The sequence below is a fragment of the Pavona decussata genome, unplaced genomic scaffold (genome assembly GCF_977016875.1).
Source record: "Pavona decussata unplaced genomic scaffold, jaPavDecu1.1 SCAFFOLD_195, whole genome shotgun sequence".
NCBI lineage: Eukaryota > Metazoa > Cnidaria > Anthozoa > Scleractinia > Agariciidae > Pavona > Pavona decussata.
In genome coordinates this window covers 2,591,947-2,609,820 of record NW_028145604.1, presented here as the reverse complement: position 1 = coordinate 2,609,820, position 17,874 = coordinate 2,591,947, and the positions used below count along the sequence as shown (strand labels likewise).

General features: G+C 39.7%; 1 protein-coding gene across 3 annotated transcripts in view; it reads right to left on the bottom strand.

Moving 5' to 3' along the window:
* Positions 1-3,806: 3,806 nt before the first annotated feature.
* LOC146461750 (uncharacterized) overlaps positions 3,807-17,874 on the bottom strand; it is a 76,110-nt gene continuing 62,042 nt past the window's right edge. For 2 of the 3 annotated variants that reach the window (XM_085086561.1, XM_085086560.1), the window contains exons 57-68: positions 16,841-16,894; positions 15,892-15,927; positions 15,513-15,530; positions 10,487-10,504; positions 10,322-10,348; positions 9,389-9,538; positions 8,487-8,510; positions 7,825-7,963; positions 6,993-7,096; positions 6,219-6,302; positions 4,861-5,085; positions 3,807-4,308 (exon numbers count right to left, since the gene is read on the bottom strand). In XM_085086561.1, the coding sequence (XP_084942687.1) occupies positions 4,171-4,308; positions 4,861-5,085; positions 6,219-6,302; positions 6,993-7,096; positions 7,825-7,963; positions 8,487-8,510; positions 9,389-9,538; positions 10,322-10,348; positions 10,487-10,504; positions 15,513-15,530; positions 15,892-15,927; positions 16,841-16,894 (1,017 nt within the window). In that variant the 3' untranslated portion in view covers positions 3,807-4,170. Of the gene's footprint in view, positions 4,309-4,860; positions 5,086-6,218; positions 6,303-6,992; positions 7,097-7,824; positions 7,964-8,486; positions 8,511-9,388; positions 9,559-10,321; positions 10,349-10,479; positions 10,505-15,512; positions 15,531-15,891; positions 15,928-16,840; positions 16,895-17,874 lie in introns of those variants that run through there. The other variant, XM_085086562.1, reaches the window with a different exon arrangement.

Below are 17,874 nucleotides of genomic sequence, written 5' to 3'. Positions count from 1 at the left end.
GTAGGATCAGTAATATTGACAGCGTCCTGTGTGGTTGCTGTACTTCTGAGACAATAACAGAAAACTAAATCATTCTTTCACAACTTGGCACTATATCAGTAATGTTATGTTGTTAGCATTCGGTTGTTCAGTTCTTGAAGGACTTCTGAGGACGAAAATTTGCCACAATATTGAACATTGAATATGAGAAAGAAATTGTACAGTGTATTGAATATAGCGGAATATTGTTTGTAGAGACCCACAGAAATTCAGCTGGTGTACAGGTGATAGGTTTGATTCCCGGACGGCGAGACTTACTGAGAGGTTTCCTGTGTCCCTTCCACGCGACATGCCAAACATTACGGGCCAGTAATTTAAACAGAGTCTAACTTACGCCGCGGCTTAAGACAATCAGTGGGCCTCCAAGTCTGTTGATAAGTGGTTTATATTTGGAAGATAAATAGTTTTCTAGTCTGGGATGCAAGCCTTCTTGTTACTGTAAACAGCAGATATTGTTTTGATATGACTGTGGGCAAAATTGAAAATGGCTTAGAACGTGGTTTTGTTAAACGCCGTCTAAACTGTCTCTTAATAACTGACCCTATTTCTTTGTAAATTAATGTAACTGTTTCCTGGCATAAAATTAAGAGTTGCGGTAGCTCAGTGTGGTTGTGGTAGGCTAAGAGGAAGTCGTTTGTCTGCACCAAAGACTGAGCTACAAGTTCCCACGGTGTAACTCTAGCTCACCCACGAACAAAAAAACCGGCGTGCTCAAAGTTCTTCTAGAATCAACTGAGTAGGCGAAGGGAAGATATTGCTTCAATCTTAAACAGCATCAGTATAGAGCAAGTGTTACTCGGCTAGTCAAACACAAACATTTATTGGCTCAGTATTCTTTTGTCGCGAGAAGGAAAGCAAATGATAAGCGTGCCAATGGAATGTGCCAATGGTTTCTTGCACAATAATTGTACCAAAAAATAATAACTGAAATAAATAAAATAAAATAAGAAAAAAACCGGTCCGATACTCTACTGAAAATGTATTTGCTTCCATCAATATTGAGCCATACTTCAAATCTCATACAATTCTTTGAGGAGGATTCATTGTAAGTGGCCGCAACTTTGGAACACTAAGTAGGCAGATATTGTAAATTAACCAATGAAACCCGCTTCTAATCGTTCAAGGGCACATCGTAAAATGCAATTGAATAAATGTGATTTATTTCAACGTGCAATAATTTACAAAGTAATTAGCTGCAAGGCTACTGCACTAGGAGATAACAAGCGTTATAGTGCCGGTTATTCCTAAATAGAAATATAGGTGTTCTAATTAAATTACATGTAGGTTGGGGGTCTGCAAAATCTATTGGAAGTACTTGGGTTAAGTGGAATGGTGCGAGACCACACAGCACTGATATAAAAGAGAACTAATGATTAATGGTGCATTGATTTCAGTTGCATTACGTAATCATCAAATATACAGTAAACATGCATCTTTATAGCAAACAAGCAGAGAGTGCTTGTTCAAGAGTAATTTATCAATGTACAGTTTGTTCATTACCTATTTTATTTCTTAACTCTAGCCCTCGTATTTCTTAAGGTTTCTTTACTTTGCTTTACTTTCAAAGGGAACTATGTAATATCGATATCTTATTGACCTAGTGTGAGGTCCGGATTAGGAAAATATCATTAACGATTTGCTGTTTGTGAGGTCAGCGAGCCGGATACACTGAGTTGGTCAAGAATAGTTTTAGTAACCAAGTGTGAAATAAATAAATATAAATAAATACACATATTTCATGGATGTTTGATTTGCTTGTTCAGGGCTTCGTGTCTTGAATAACAACAACACTTTACAACAACACTTTAGGATTTCACCCACTCAGTTCTCATCAAGAACTTAATGACCAGGAACATTCTGATAAGCTTATGAATTACAGCGGGACTAAGCCTGTATGTGTCCGAGGGAGGTACAGGGTAATGGCGATATAATAGACTGCTGTGGAGTGATTGATGAGATTGTACAACTGAGAAGTTCCGTTTGCTGAACGCTCTCCTGGCGAGTCATTAATTATTCAAGAGTTGTTTATGCTTTTTTAACGATCATGTAATACTGAAGTGAGACGTTGAAATAAAATCAGTTGATATTGTGCTTTCCCTGTCGTGCTGTTTATTACGCTGCACAAAATGGTTCTAACTTTTGAATCCGTAGATGAAATTGACCACTCAAATGAAGGCTACTGAGCGTTACTTTCTTGTTGTGCTGTTTATTAGTCTGTACAATGTGGTGCCAACTTTTGAATCCGTATAACCATGCAAATTTAAGCTATTAAACTGTACTTTCTTTATTTGGTGCTGTTTATTATGCTGTACAAGGTGGTTCTGACTTTTGAGTTTGTGGGTGAAATCCTAAAGTGTAACCATTCAAATGAAAGCTATTAAGCAGTACTTTTCTGTGGTGCTGTTTATTATGTTCTACAAGGTGGTTCAAACTTCAAAGTCTGTGTTGGAAATCCTGAAGGGTTTCAACAGAGGTTATTTGTACTGAACCTAACTTGCAATGGAGGCTCTCTTGCGGGGTAATATATTAAAAAATATTTTCATGTGATTCCCACGCTTCAGCCTCGTGCATGTGCAAGCTAGTTCCAGTTCAATACCGTGAATATGAAAGCGGTCTATTCAAACAAGTGTTGTACAGTATTTTCCTGTGACACTGTTAGTTTTCCTATAATAAACATTATATATTCGGTATGTGTCATAGTAATAAAGCCTGTCCGTGGAAAATCTTGTTTTTCTGGTCTTTTTTTGTTTCGACATAAATGGCTCATTTTAAAGCTGTGCTTTGTGACCTGACCCTAACGTGGGAGAGAGGCTGGGGTTGACTTTATCACTGCTTTATGCCAAAAGTCCATTTTCCTATAGAGTGTGTGCACGACGGCCATGTTGGAGGACCAAAACAATACAATGATTTTCCCTTGGGAAATATATTCTATTTTTATGCAAACATCTTCTATTGTTTTAGTCCTCCAACATGGCCGCCGTGCACACTTTATAAAAAGCACAGAGGTTTGTATCAAGACAAATCGACCCTCGTTTCTACATTTGGCCAAGTCAATAATAACACGACTTAATCCAGTTGTTTGCATTTGCACTTAGTTGTTTCTTGGGAATAAGTCTCAAAGAATCCATTTCCGCTTAATGAAAGTACAACTCACTCTGTTGAAAAGATGTGTCTGGTGAGGGTTGGCCTAAGTCCTAGAAAATGTAAACTGCACCCGCGTTTCCATCTCGTCTAACTTGCGATAAGCCTGGTCCTTTCCGATTTTCATTCCTGGGTCTCCAAGGATGGAGAACTATAGTGTTCAGCGGTTGCGCATGTGACACATCCGGGAACATTGAGTGAGCGAGCGGGAAGTGTTCGTAATGTCTTCGTGTGGAACGGTTTGAATAAAGTTCTAAGAGTGGTTTTAAGGCCTTTGTGGCGCTTACTCTACCACAAGAACTCTCTCTCTTCCTTTGCAACCTTTTTTTTTCGCGTCAACTTTGAAAACGAAGATTGTTCTAGCGTTCCCCTAAAACGAAGCCTAAAAATTGTAACAGATGGGGAAAGAGGTTTCTTTTTTTGGGGGGGTGGGGAGGAGGGGATGAGGAGCTGTACTCCCACGTACTTCTAAAATAGAGTTAAAACCTGTTTTGTTCATTGACTATTTAATAGTTTATATTAATACAAGAGCTTCTTCATATCAATAAGGTGAAAAAACGGAAACTGGATAAACTCCTAAGCTGTTGCGCGCTGTTATAGCTTGTTGACAATGATTAACTGCCGTGTTCACGGAATTTTAAAGCTCTTTATTATTAGAATGGGCATCAGATATATTGTGAAAACAACTGCCCACTTTCTGCGAAATATCGCGATCAAATCATGCAATACTTATTTAACAATCTTTTGGCTAGTTAATTTACCTACGGATTACACATCGCTTGCCATTGCAAAATGACTTCTTTATTTGGTAATAAGCTTATCCTTAGGGACTGAAATGACACCACAAAACTGAAAAATGCAAACAAGCCACTCTACAACATTATTTTACTGAGAAAAGAGCACTTCGAGAAAAAACTAAACGTCTACCGACCAAAACTTTATTAATAAAATAGGGCGGGACGGGAAGAATCGCTACGTATTATACACAGTTCACCAGAAACAAACTTCGCCAATTTCAACCTCTAGTTCTCCCGCTAAGTCATAAGCAGCAAAGTCTACAATAGGAAGCCTGGAGGCTTGAGTGGAGCTGATCACAAATTGTGTGTCGCGCTGGGATCCGTCCTTAACCTAAAGAGAAAAAAAGTTGTCAGTGAAGACATTCAAATATTTCCAATTGACGATAATGGTTTAGGCCTAGGTATAAGAAAGGAAGGGGGGGGGGGGGGATGAAGAACAGGCGAACTGATATACCAGTTGACCCTTTCAATCCCAAGCTAAACCTCAAATTTCATATCATTTGAGGAATACTGAAGAACAAACAGCATCGTGAGAAAGTGGCACTCTGGGCCGGGTTGTTCGGAACCCGATTAACGCTAATCCACGATTAAAAGTTAACCGAGGTTTTCGTCTCGCTCATTAAAAATGATTTTAAAGGCTCATTTTAAGCTAATGGTAAAGAAAAGTCTAAGGTGAAACTTTGGGACAAAAATCTTTTGGACGAATCCTTATGGATTAGTAAATATACTCCAACCAAAGTTCACGTTTACCCAGGATTAGCTTAATCGGGCTTTGAACAACTGGGACAATATTCAATCCACAGATAAAAGTAAGGATTAGACAGCTGTGACAGTGTGAAAGCCCACAATATCATATGGTTAGATGTGTAAGCATCACTGTTACCTGGCAACCATCGAATGGAACCTTGATCATGGCCTTCTTTGATTTGGATTTGGAGCTAAACTCGTGTCCGCTGGAGCCTTCGAACTTGACAGCCTTTTTGAAGCTGCGCGCGCTCTGGTCGTACCAGGTCACCGCGTTTTTACATTTGAACGTGAAGACTTGCTGGGCGTGGTTACTCAGCAGTTGTAGATACGACAGTTGGATGTCGTCAATCTCGTATTCAATCTGCAAAGAAAGAAAAATATACTGTACTTCTTCCAAAACGTGAAGCTGTTATCAGATACTCTTTTTACATGGGGTTTAATGGTCAATCTTCCCGTGGTAATTCCTGGACTATTACTAGAAGAATATACGAGAAGGCTCTGTTAATTCGTGACGGAAGGAATATCGAAAAAATTAAATTCGCTGGTCGGTCGACTACTGTATTACGCTGTCCAGTGTATATGGCTTGGGCATGTATTGCATAGGTTTTATGAGGTAGTGGAAAGGCAGCCTTTTTCTCGACCACTTAGGAAACAAAATGGCGGACCTCGCCAAAAAGATGAAAAAGAGGACATGGAGACACTCTAAAGCGATAAACTTACCTTTTACGTTTGGAGTCATTCGAAACAAAATGGCAGCATGCACGGCTAAGAGTCTCGTCAGCCGAATAATTGGACATTGAGAATCTCAGTTCAAAGGGACGTAATCATATCTCGCTTTTGGAGTCCGTCGATTCCCAAGTACAATCTCTCTCCGGAAATTAAAGGCAAACTGCGGACTTCACCGATTTTAAAGACTTGGGAAAACCGAGCTACAACACGGTAAAATGTTTAATTTGTTGTTCTTGTTGCTTGTCATCGCTGATATATCGTATGAGTACTATGACAAAGGTTGTTTCTAAATATTGATTTGCTTTATACCAATAGGCCATTTCCGAGTTGCTGTGAACCTCATTATGAAAGCGAGGCTAAGTGCAAAAGCTTTTCATATGGAAATTAGTTTTGTTTGCATATGAATGAAACTAATTTTCATAATAAAAACTTTGCACTTAGCCTCGCTTTCATAATGAGATTCACAGCAACTCGGAAACGGCCTATTCCATTTAACTTGTGACAAAGGTGTAAAGCTCGTTCGCAGGCTACCGACTTGATAGCATAGTTGTTCGAGCACTGCGCCGGTATCACAGGTCATGGGTTCGAATCCCTTTCAAGCCTGAATTTTTCTAAAAGGCCTTCTTTTTGCAACTGCTTTTAAAGTTGCAGACATAACGGCGATGGTCTCTCACTTATGTGAATTCCCATATGGTCTAGTGGTTAGGATCCGACTTATTAATTTAAATTTTCACCTACAACGCCTTTAGACACAACGTTTCAAACCTTGTTGTCGTTGTTCAAGTCCTCAGCAAACCAGGCGACTTTCATTCGTGGATCCACTTGCGTCTGCCATGTATCCTTATCAAGCTAAAAGGCAAACAAGTGTCAGAACTCAAATGAACAGGGCTGCTTGGCGTATTGTACTCAAAGGTTTGGTGCACTGAAAAACCACGAACCACCGGGCGTTCCAGAGAGTAAAATGGTCACGCGGATAATTCACATTTACAAACCTTGGTCAATTTGTGGTCAACGTCTCGTTGAGGATACAGTTGTATTTTATCCAAGAAATTTTGATTTCCCGCGTTTTTCAGTTTTATAAACTTTGAAATGATACATAGGTTTGGCACTCTGTTCTAAAACTAAAAGCCTACGGGTCTTTGCGCGCAACGTACTCAAAAGGATTAAGTGAAACCTTAAAGCAGTTTCAATTGTTAAAAAAATCGATAGCTCACAGATAATTTGCTTACGTGTTACAAATAGAAAGTGAGCTTACTTCTCGGCCTTTTGTCGACAAATATCTCAAAATGGTTACTTGGCTCCCAAAAGCAGCCATCTTCCTCGCCCGTGTAACGTGCAAAAGGACTAGTTAAGACTATGCCCAGGCACAACCGAGTTTCAACCAAGAACACGAAAGGGCTCAACACACAACCAAATCAGTTTGGGTGCAAACAGTTCATCCCAATAAGACATGGCCGTAATACTGTCTTAACACTATTGCTGTTGATTGTAGTACTTGGATATGAATTTTTTTGACTGTAAATCGTGACCATAACCAACCTTTTGCACTTTAGGTCTGATGCATGTAGCTTGGGTGGTGAAATTACAGAAAACCTTGATCTGGTCTTTCGTGGAACCGCCGTTGGGATCGACAAGATAATTACCTATATCACAAACAATTAAAAAATAAATAAATAAATAAATAAATAAATAAATAAATAACAGAGGCAACTGGTTAGGAAGGATGGCGGAATAACGCACTACCCATGGGCATTACGTGAATACTAGTTCCCAGAGTCTTTAAGGTTTGCGTGAAGGTTTGTTTTCCCTTTGTGAGAATAATACAAAATACAAACAAATAAATAGATAACGTGTAATCTGAAACGCCAACGCCAAGTGTAATGATTAACTGTAAAAATCCTTAGAAATGTTTGCTAGTTTATAACCGCTGACTATTTTGAAGGTATAGGTTGATTGCGTGTGACGTCATGGCGGCCATGTTAGTGGATAGGATTTTTCTCCTCTGGGAGTTAACTTCCATTCTTATGCAAACTAACTGAGCAAATTTTCTTTTGTTTCGGCACAAGCATGGCGGCAATACAATCCACCAGTGATCATGACAATGGATTAAAAAAAATCCAAGATGGCGTCCGAAGTGCCATACTGTATTGAATTGCTGTGGTATGTTTTTCATGCGTTTCACAAGAGTAAACACTGAATTAATTTTTAATAAAAATGGAGTATGCATGCACTCTTTGTGGTCATCCTAACGTGTGCCCATTCAAAACATAGCTATTGAGCAGTACCTTCTTATGGTGCTGTTTATCATGCTCTACAAGGTGGACTGTGGATGAAAGCCTAAAATGTGACCACTCAAATTAATCAACTTTACCGTTCTCTAGTTGATAAGCGGAGTGACATAGCTGAAGATCTCGGCAGGTCTTAGCGGGGAACATGGATGAGTTGGCTCGGCGTTCCAAGAAAAACATCTTTTCGCTGAGATCAGCAATACGGTCTGCGATTTGCATTTCCTGAAACAAAAATCGAAAAAAAGCTCTCTTCACTTGCTCTTAAATCCCTGGCTACCTAAATTAATACCTCCCCTTTTTGTTTTCAAAAGTCGTAAAAAACAAACAAACAAACAAACATCAACAACAAAAAACCCTCAAAAGTCTATATATGATATACAACTTGAAAGGCCTTGGTGATTTAATGGCATTCATAATTCATATCAAAATAAATGAAAGTTATGGCTATAAAAAAAGTGGGTTTATAAAAAAAGGTTGTGAAGCTCTTTACTCTACACCGATATAACGTATCCACCCAAACCGCTTATTTTGTAGCTAGTCGTCGTGGTCTCTCCTTTCGCTTCGAAAGTACCTCGAATGTATAGAATGACGTGAAATTTCATTGTGAGCTGAATATTGACCAATACTATAATCACGGACCCATTACTGAGGATCACAGCCAGGTAAGGGACCATTGAGACATGGTTCCCACTTCTTCCTTTCTATAAACTACGTTTTAGTCGCAGGTAAATGACAACATACATACCACGCTCTCCACCGATCGTCGTTTCTATGGAGATAAAAAGTGACGGAAAATGTTTTAAATATCATGGTACGATAAACTAAGGGGTCGAATATAAGACAGTGTGACAAGGTAGTAAAGAAAGAAGAAAGGGACTAGAGAAAGGAAGGCATAATGGAGGGTGGGAGGGAGGGAGGGACGAAGAAAAGAGCAACGGACGAGGGGAGGCAAGGAGGGGTAGAAGGAAGCAAACAAGGTAGGGAAGGAGGGGAAGATGGATGGATGAAGACGAAGGAAGGAAAGAATCACAGAGAGGGATGAAAGCAGACTGGGAGGGAGGGTGATCAACAAATACGGGAAGGATAGAGGAAAGCAAGAAAAGTAGGTACGGAGGAAATGCTGGATGGATGGAAACCTTCAAACGAAGGATGGAATGACAGAGAGAGAGGAAGCAAGCAGAAGAAGGCAGGAAGGAATAGAAGATAAACAAGAAGAGAAGGCAAAGAAGGGATTGAAGGCTGGACTGAATAAAAGAAGAATGGGAGGAAGGGAGGACAGGAAAGGGGGAAGGAAAGGAAACACGTTCCGAAGTTCAAATGGAGACTGGGGACGAGTTTCTAATTTTTCATGTTATCAGAAATTGGAGTCCATCACAAGAAAGATCACATTAAAATTAGTCAGTGTACAAAACTTTTACGTTCTGTCGTTAGATTGCAACCATGTAGAAAGCTTTCAAAAATGCGAAAGATTAGAGACTTTGTATGGAATTTGGGCGACCTTTAACAAGTCACAGCCTGGTTTCTACACAATGAAATGTAACCAAACTTGGTAAACTTACTCATTTTTATGTGGTCTTTCTGTCGATGGAAATTCGTCATATGACGCAATCTGAACATTGTGTAAACTATTGCTCCTAGTAAACTCACTCTGTTAAATCCTCCTTCTCCTCCCGGACTAGGTCCTTCACGAACACCGGGTTCACCGCCTTCACCGGGATCACCGCCACCACCTGGCCCTTTACTTGGATCACCACGGGATGTTCGGGTCATTGTTGGTGCTGGGTAGCCGTCTAAACCCTAAAGACAACAAATATAAACTCAGGACATTCGGATCTCAGCAAGCTGGTGCTAGCGATTAACTAAGGTATTACTAAAAATAAATAAGTAAATAAACACTTGTGTTTATTTAGCCTAAGTAAACAGGCGTTGTTTCGCGGTGCAATCACTGGTGAGAGGAGGAGAATGTCGTGGGGAGACCTAGTGATGTGTCGGTTTACACAGGCCAGCGTTTATAAATGAAGGGAACTGGATTTAATGCGACTGAAAGGGGCAGTGCCACTTTGAATGGCCAAAAAACATACTTGAATCGGTGGAATCGTTAAAATACTGGTTCAGTGTTGTTTACAATAACCCTACCAGTGCACAGAAACTAGTTTTAATTATCTTTGATTGCTGATGGATAGGATGGGAATGGATAGTAACTTGAAAAAATTGTTCTTCATGTGCATTTTAGAGAAGTTGCTCAAAACTGATTATAGTTAGCAAAACCTTGAAAAAATCCGTTAATATTTTCTTCAAGGTGTTGTAAGAGCAATTTCATGTTAGCAAAAAGGGTTTTTGTCAAATATTTGAGCAGTTTCGACCAAAATACAGCAAAATCGCCATGACAGAGCCTCTTTAACGCGAATTGAAAGCAAAACAGTTATGGCAAAAAGTGAGATAATTCTCCTAGAATCTGCCACCCAGCCTTCTAAGACTCGCACTCTGCGTATCTCGATTACCCTTAAGAGCCTTGTTGGGACGTTCAAAAGGAAATCTTAAATAAAATGTTGGTAATTACAATTCTGAGTTGTCACTTACCCGAGGGCCGGGAGGGCCTGGCGGTCCCTGTAACGAAAACGGAAAACAGAAAATTGTCAAAACAAACGTGAAGCGATGTAACGCTAAACAAGGACCTCTTTTTATATTACCTTATTTTACAACATTCAAATGTTCGTAACAAGAGTGATCATATAAACAACTTACCGGTCTGCCCAGCTGGCCCTGTAAAAAGAAAACAAAACGATTCACCACGTCAGTATAGTTTCCGAAATATGAAACAGAAAAATCAAAACAAAAAAAACGCAGACACACTTCCAGATCAAAACAACTACACTCGGGGAGAAAAAAAAGGGGGGGGGGGGGGGGGGAGGGAGGGGTGTGTTATGATAAGTTGGTTGTCCTGTGCAAGGTATTGTAATGTGATCTTAAGGATCACGTGTGGAGTAAAAGTACTGGAATAAAAGCTCTTGAAGTTGAAGCTTGTGGATGTGTATTATCTCGTACTCATAACATGGTACCAGGATCTCTTTAAAAGAAACCTCTCTGACTCCCAACTCCGACATGGAACGTATCAAACCTCCCTCAGAATTGGATATTGATAGTCTCAATCTCGCAGATGTGTGGAAGGAATGGAAGGAAGCGTGGGAATTGTATCGGATATCGAGTGGCCTTCACGAAAAGGACGATGCCATACAGATAGCAACTATCCAAAGTATTCTCGGGATCAAAGCAAGACGGGTGCTCAAAACCCTACCAAACATTCCCGTAAATATCACGGAAAGGACTGTTGCAGGTATTTTAACGGCGCTTGAAACGTATTGTGTTCCTCGTAAGAACACAACCTACGAACGATACGTCTTCAGAATGACCATTCAAGAAGATCGCTCGTTTGACATATTTGTTACAGATCTCAGAAGAAAAGCTGAATACTGCGATTTCGGGGCGATTAAGGATTCTCTGATACGAGATCAGATTGTGGTGGGCATAAATGATCCCAAACTACGAGAGCGGCTGCTACGCGAGACGGATTTGACACTCGAGAAAGCCATGAAATTATGCAGAATTACGGAACAATCTCAGGAACACTCGAAAATCTTCATCTCACCAGCCACTCAGACGGGTAACATCGACGCTGTAAGGAAGACAGAGCCACCGGCGGACACAACAAAATCTAAAAACGAAGACTCGCGTAGAATAATGAAATGCAAATTCTGTGCAGCGTCTCATGACAGGGGAAATTGTCCGGCCCATGGAGCCACGTGTCACAACTGCAATGGAAGAAATCACTATGCTCGGTGCTGCTTCAAATCGAAGAATGGCACGGAAGAAAGAAGAGTTCGTCACGTGGAAGTAGAGGAGAAGGGAAACAATGAACTGCTGGAGGGTCTGTACATCGAGGAAATTCAAGGTAGTACTAGAAGGAACATTCAGTCAGATCTACTTGTTAATGACATTCCCGTAAGTTTTAAACTTGACACAGGTGCAGAATGTAATGTAATTTCCTTAGGTCTGGCTAATGAGTTGAATGCTCAGGTACACCCAACAAACATGCTACTTAAGTCGTTTGGAGGGAACCAACTAGATACTGTGGGCAAATGCCTTCTTGACACGAAGGTAAAGGAGGCTAAGGTTTCAACACCCTTGGAGTTTTATGTACTCCGAGATAATGTCCGACCCCTCCTTGGTTTAGAATCATGTTTAGACCTAGAGCTTATCACCTTGAATAACAAAGTAGAACAAATAGGTCTCAGTGTTGATGAAGTTCAGGAAAAATTCACCCTTTTGGATGAATTTCAGGACGTTTTCAAAGGTTTAGGATGTGTTGAGGGAGAGTATAACATTAAATTGAAGCCTAATAGTCACGCTACTATTCAACCACAACGGAATGTACCATTAAGACTGATAGATAAACTCGAAGGAACCCTCAATGATCTTGAAAGAAAAGGTATTATTGCCAAAGTAGAATGTCCAGTTACCTGGGTTAGCAATTTAGTAATCGTTGAAAAAGCAAACAAAACTCTAAGATTGTGTTTAGACCCACCAGATTTGAATGAAGCCATTGAAAAGGAGGATTTCAAACCGCCAAGTTTTGAAACAATTTCAAGTACTCTGAATGGTTGCAAAGTTTTCTCAGTTGTTGACATGTCAAATTGTTACTGGCACCAAAAACTTTCAGAAGAATCCTCATTTCTCTGTGTATTCAATTCCCCTTTTGGCCGATATCGATTTAAGAGAATGCCATTCGGTATTTCATGCGCAAGTGAAGTGGCCCAGAAAATGGTTGAAAAACATTTTGGTGATATTTCGGGTGCATTACCAATTTTCGATGATATCATCATTGGAGGTAGAGATGAACAAGAACATGACTTGATTTTACGCAAGGTGTTGACAAGGGCACGAGAACGAAATATTAAATTTAACCGAGACAAAATCCAATTTCGAGTAAACAAAGTCAAGTACATGGGTGAAGTTGTTAGTGAACTGGGATTTTCACCCGACCCAGACAAAATTTCTGCTATTTACAACATGCCCACCCCATCATGCAAGCAAGATCTGCAAAGGTTATTGGGCATGATCAACTATCTTGCCAAGTATATTCCTAACATGTCTGAATTAACTGCGCCATTGCGATCCTTATTTAAGTCTGATGTGCCATGGGCGTGGTTTCCAGAGCACGATACAGCTCTTACTAAACTCAAGTCGGTCCTGAGTAGTGCTCCAGTCCTGCGATTTTATGACACAAGTTTACCTACTACACTCCAAGTTGATGCCAGTAAAAACGGCCTAGGAGCATGTTTATTGCAACAGAATCAACCAGTAGCATATGCCTCACGTGCCATGTCAAGTTCAGAAATCAATTACGCCCAAATTGAGAAAGAGCTATTGGCAATCGTTTATGGGTGTGAGAGATTTAACATGTATACATATGGGGCAGAAATTGAAGTACTCTCTGATCATAAGCCGCTAGAAAGTATTTTCAAAAAGCCTCTTTTCAAGGTTCCCCCTCGCTTGCAAAGAATGAGGCTTCGTTTGCAAAAGTATAATCTTAAAGTGAGATATGTTCCAGGGAAGTTTCTTTATATTGCAGATACCCTGTCAAGAGCATTTGATCAGTCGAATGTTCCCACTGATGATAATATGCATCATGACATGGAGCATTTTATTCATAGTGTAATTCTCGATCTCCCAATTTCGGATGTGAAATTGATGGAATTACGAGAACTTAATCACAATGATCCTACTATGCAAATGTTAAACAGGTATGCCATGGAAGGTTGGCCCCAACACAAACGTGATGTACCTCCTTCTCTAAAGCCTTTCTGGAATGTCAGGAATGACATTCATGTCACAGATGGCATCCTTCTCAAGGACAACAGGCTTATCATTCCATTTGCATGGAGACAAGATATACTCAAGAAATTGCACATAAGTCACTGCGGCATTGAGAAAACCAAAGCTAATGCGCGAACAACGGTATTCTGGCCTAGCATGAATAAGCATATTGAAGACATGATATCTTGTTGTGAAAAATGTTTGAAATATCAAAGTAAGCAGACCAAAGAACCCATGCAAACTCGAGAGATCCCAGTATTACCCTGGCAAATCGTTGCATCAGATGTATTAGAACACAAAAATCAAAACTACCTTGTGGTCATTGATTATTATTCAAAGTATATTGAGACCATTAGGGTCAATGGCAAAACCAGCAGTGATATCATCCGGTGCCTGAATGAAATTTTTTCGAGACATGGTTATCCACAAACTCTTATTGCGGATAACATGCCCTACAACTCCAGAGAAATGAGGAAATATGCTATGCAATATGGCATTAACATTATAACAACCAGTCCCACATATAGTCAGGCAAACGGTCTTGCAGAGAAGGCGGTTCACATTGTTAAAAATTTACTGAGAAAGGAGTGCAATTTGAATGAAGGTCTAATGGAATACCGTAACACGCCAATAAGCAATTTTCCTTATTCGCCTAACCAAATGTTATTCAGTAGGCAACTCCGAACAAGAGTTCCTGTTCACCCATCAGTCCTAGTACCACAGGTCTGTCATGACATTCCAGAATTACTAGAAAAACGACAAGCTAAATACAAAGAATTCTATGATCGCCAAGGCTCCAAACAATTGCCCCAACTCAAGGAAGGGGATAGTGTAAGGTTCAAGAAGCCAAGTGACAAGCATTTGTCACGTGCTGTAGTTACAGAAAAACTTGAGACACCCAGATCGTTTATAGTTACTGATGAAACAGGTAGAGAGTATCGAAGAAATAGGCGTCATATTCATCTTACTCAGGAACCACTTGTTACTATAGTAAATGATGATTTCATTGATGAGTCACAGCCTGTAACTATGGAGTCCAGTGTAAACTCTCCAAGTGTAACTAGGGAATCAGATGCTAACCTGGAACCATACCCACCCGATACTGATGCCTCCTCGGCTCCGCGTCGCTCTACTCGGGTTAGATCTGTTCCAGTTTGGCATAAGGATTATGTTATGTAATATAGTTGTATTGTAGATTCATTTACAGTTGAGTTGTTAACTTTTCCAGTTTTCACTTGTATCAGCATGATCTCATTATGACAGCTAAATAGCTTAAGAAGGGGGATGTTATGATAAGTTGGTTGTCCTGTGCAAGGTATTGTAATGTGATCTTAAGGATCACGTGTGGAGTAAAAGTACTGGAATAAAAGCTCTTGAAGTTGAAGCTTGTGGATGTGTATTATCTCGTACTCATAACAGGGTGAGCGAGGTTTTTCTTTGACAACAGTGTTCTACTTCACATTTGAAGCAGACACGTTTTCACACGAATAAGGTGGGTAACACGCACGACTCACGCGTGTTAGCCGTCTGAATACAGTAACCAGTTGTGATTGGTTGAGAGATACTGACGTCACGGAGCAAGCAGCCTAAGCTCGCTTCCATAGACGCTCTTTTCTCGGTGGATGAAACAAAAAACGGAAACCGGCGCTTACTCTCGCAGGCTACTGTATTCCGTGCGCTTTTAACGGCCATTTTCTCGATGGTGTTTGGCCTTTAACACTTTAAGCCCTAACAGTTATTAGCATCAAAAAATAGATTCTAATGGAGGTGTGACCTGTGCAATACAAAAAATGAACCAAATCTGACTTAACCAAAACAAACTGGCTTTGAATTCGAAGTAAACACACTCTCTACAAGGTAGTTTATTTAGGTAATCACACAACGAACATAAACTTACTGCAAATCCACGTGGTCCCTGTCACGAAAAAGAAACAAACAAATTGAAAGTTAAAAGGCGGTAACTTTTAAAATAAGCTGAACAAAAATGAATAGAAATCGGCGTGGAGATTGTAGTGAATAATCAATATCATTGTTCAAGTGACCACTTCGACGAACGATGTTTTTGACGAGTGAAATTTCGGATTCCAAATAAATGATCATTCGTACTTCTGTATAGGTTGACGTCACGGCGGCCATGCCCGTGGATAGGAACAATAAGATTTTTCTCCTCTGGGAGTTAACTTCCATTTTTATGCAAACTATGTGAGAAAATGTTCTTGTTTTTACCACCAACATGGCGGCAATCCACCTATAGTTCCATTTCAAAACAAACTTACCTGCCGGCCTTTGAGACCCTTATTTCCTCCTGGACCCTAGAAACAAAACACAACAGAGGTCAGCACGTTTAGATATTTCCCCTCACAGCAGAACATACATAAAAAAGTTTTGATGGGGCTTTTAAGCCGCAAGACTGTGATGGGAAAAAAAATATTCCACCACATTTATTCCAATACAAACAATATTGAGAATGGAGGAGAAACGTGAAAAAAGAACTAAAAAATATATATATAAAATAAAATAATTAGAGCACTTAATTTTTATGTGTCAATATATTTAGCGCAGAGCACTGATTAGGGAAACTCAACAGGTAGAATTTTAAAGGATATAACATTTTAAAAGCGTGTGCTTAAAAGATACTTGGAGGAACTAAGTGAAAACTACGCAGGACTATGAGCAATCGTTAAAGAAATATGTTAATAATTATTATAATTATTATTATTATTATTATTATTATTATTATTATTATTATTATTATTATTATTATTATTATAGTCATATCGCGTGTTAATTACGTCATTTCTAGCAAATGGCGGCCATCTAGGATTCGCTATCTTGGATTTCTGGGTTTCCCCAAAACTTCAGGAAGCACTAACTTCATCAAAACGCCTAACAAAACACTAATATGAGCTAAAAACATACAAGTTACTATAAGCAAAGTTATTTTTCTTCATTTAAAGTGGGATTTTTCGTTTTCTGGATAAACGTCCTGTCAAGAATTGGCTGCCATGGTAACATCAAAGTCAATGAACATAAGCCGACCACATCAAATTGTTCCAAGATAACTTTCTAAAAAGTCTTCCAAGTTTCATGTCGTTTGCGCAAATATTAAAAGAGTTTTCCAAGTTCAAAGTCGCTGCGGGCAGAATCCGTCCCTCGTCAATGTCGCAGAAACGTAGATTATCGTGGAAAAAGTGAATTCATGGGTAACTAACAATTATTGCTCACCGGCAAACCAGTGAAACCGTCAGGGCCTGTCTCTCCCTCGGAACCTTGGTCACCCTGAAAACATAAACAAACTTCAAAATAAATTCACTGTTTTTCACTTTTTCTTGCATAATTTACATCGTTCTGGTCGATCAGATCAATTGTTGTGTCACTACTGACGCTTGCGAAGGATACAAGGAAAGAGAATAATGCTTAGGGTGCGTTCGATTGACCCTATTCCGGAATAGGAATACATACAACGATGACAAGAAATCCCTCATAAAAGGTTTTAGGAGTTACTGGAGTACGAGATGACTCTTAAATTCTCATGTGTCAGCGATATAATAGTTTGCAAAAATGTCTTACCAATTTCTTAAAAAGAGAAATTTAACAGCCATTCCGCTTAGTCTTATTTATTCCGGAATAAGGTCAATCGAACGCAACCTAAATTGTCTATGGTGGGGTCGGGAGCTTTCCTTTGTTGAGAGGGGGGGGGGGGGGAGGATCTTGACCAATGTCACGTAATGTTAGAAACGCTTAATTTAGTCTAATTGAGTTGTTCTTTTTGTTGTTGAGACCAAAGGCAAATAGTTTCTCTGCAATAATCTGTTAAATTCTAACATAACAGGGCCATTAATTTTAGCCTTTAACGGATGCAAATTACAGCTTTTAGTAATTCAAACTCACGATAAGAAGTGGGCGTATTCTCCTTGTAGAGGTCTCCAGATAGACGAAGGTAAAATACTAACGTTTTCTCGAAGAGCTCAATTACTGACTGAACAACGACAAAATCTGCTAGGTTGTCACCATCTTCACGCAAATACCTTAATTCTCAACGGCCAACCTCACATATCGTAAGCGTGGGCTGCCCAATTACAAAGATGTTTCGTTGGAGACAAGTAAAAAGCCCTAAAATTGTGCCCCATCCTACAGCTATCTTTGCAGAGTTCTATTTTCTGCTCTACGCAGCAGAGATACTGCCAGTTTTTACCAGGTTCAAGGTACCCTTCAGTCAAAAATAACACTGAGGGACTAAAAAGCAGCACAGATGCCAC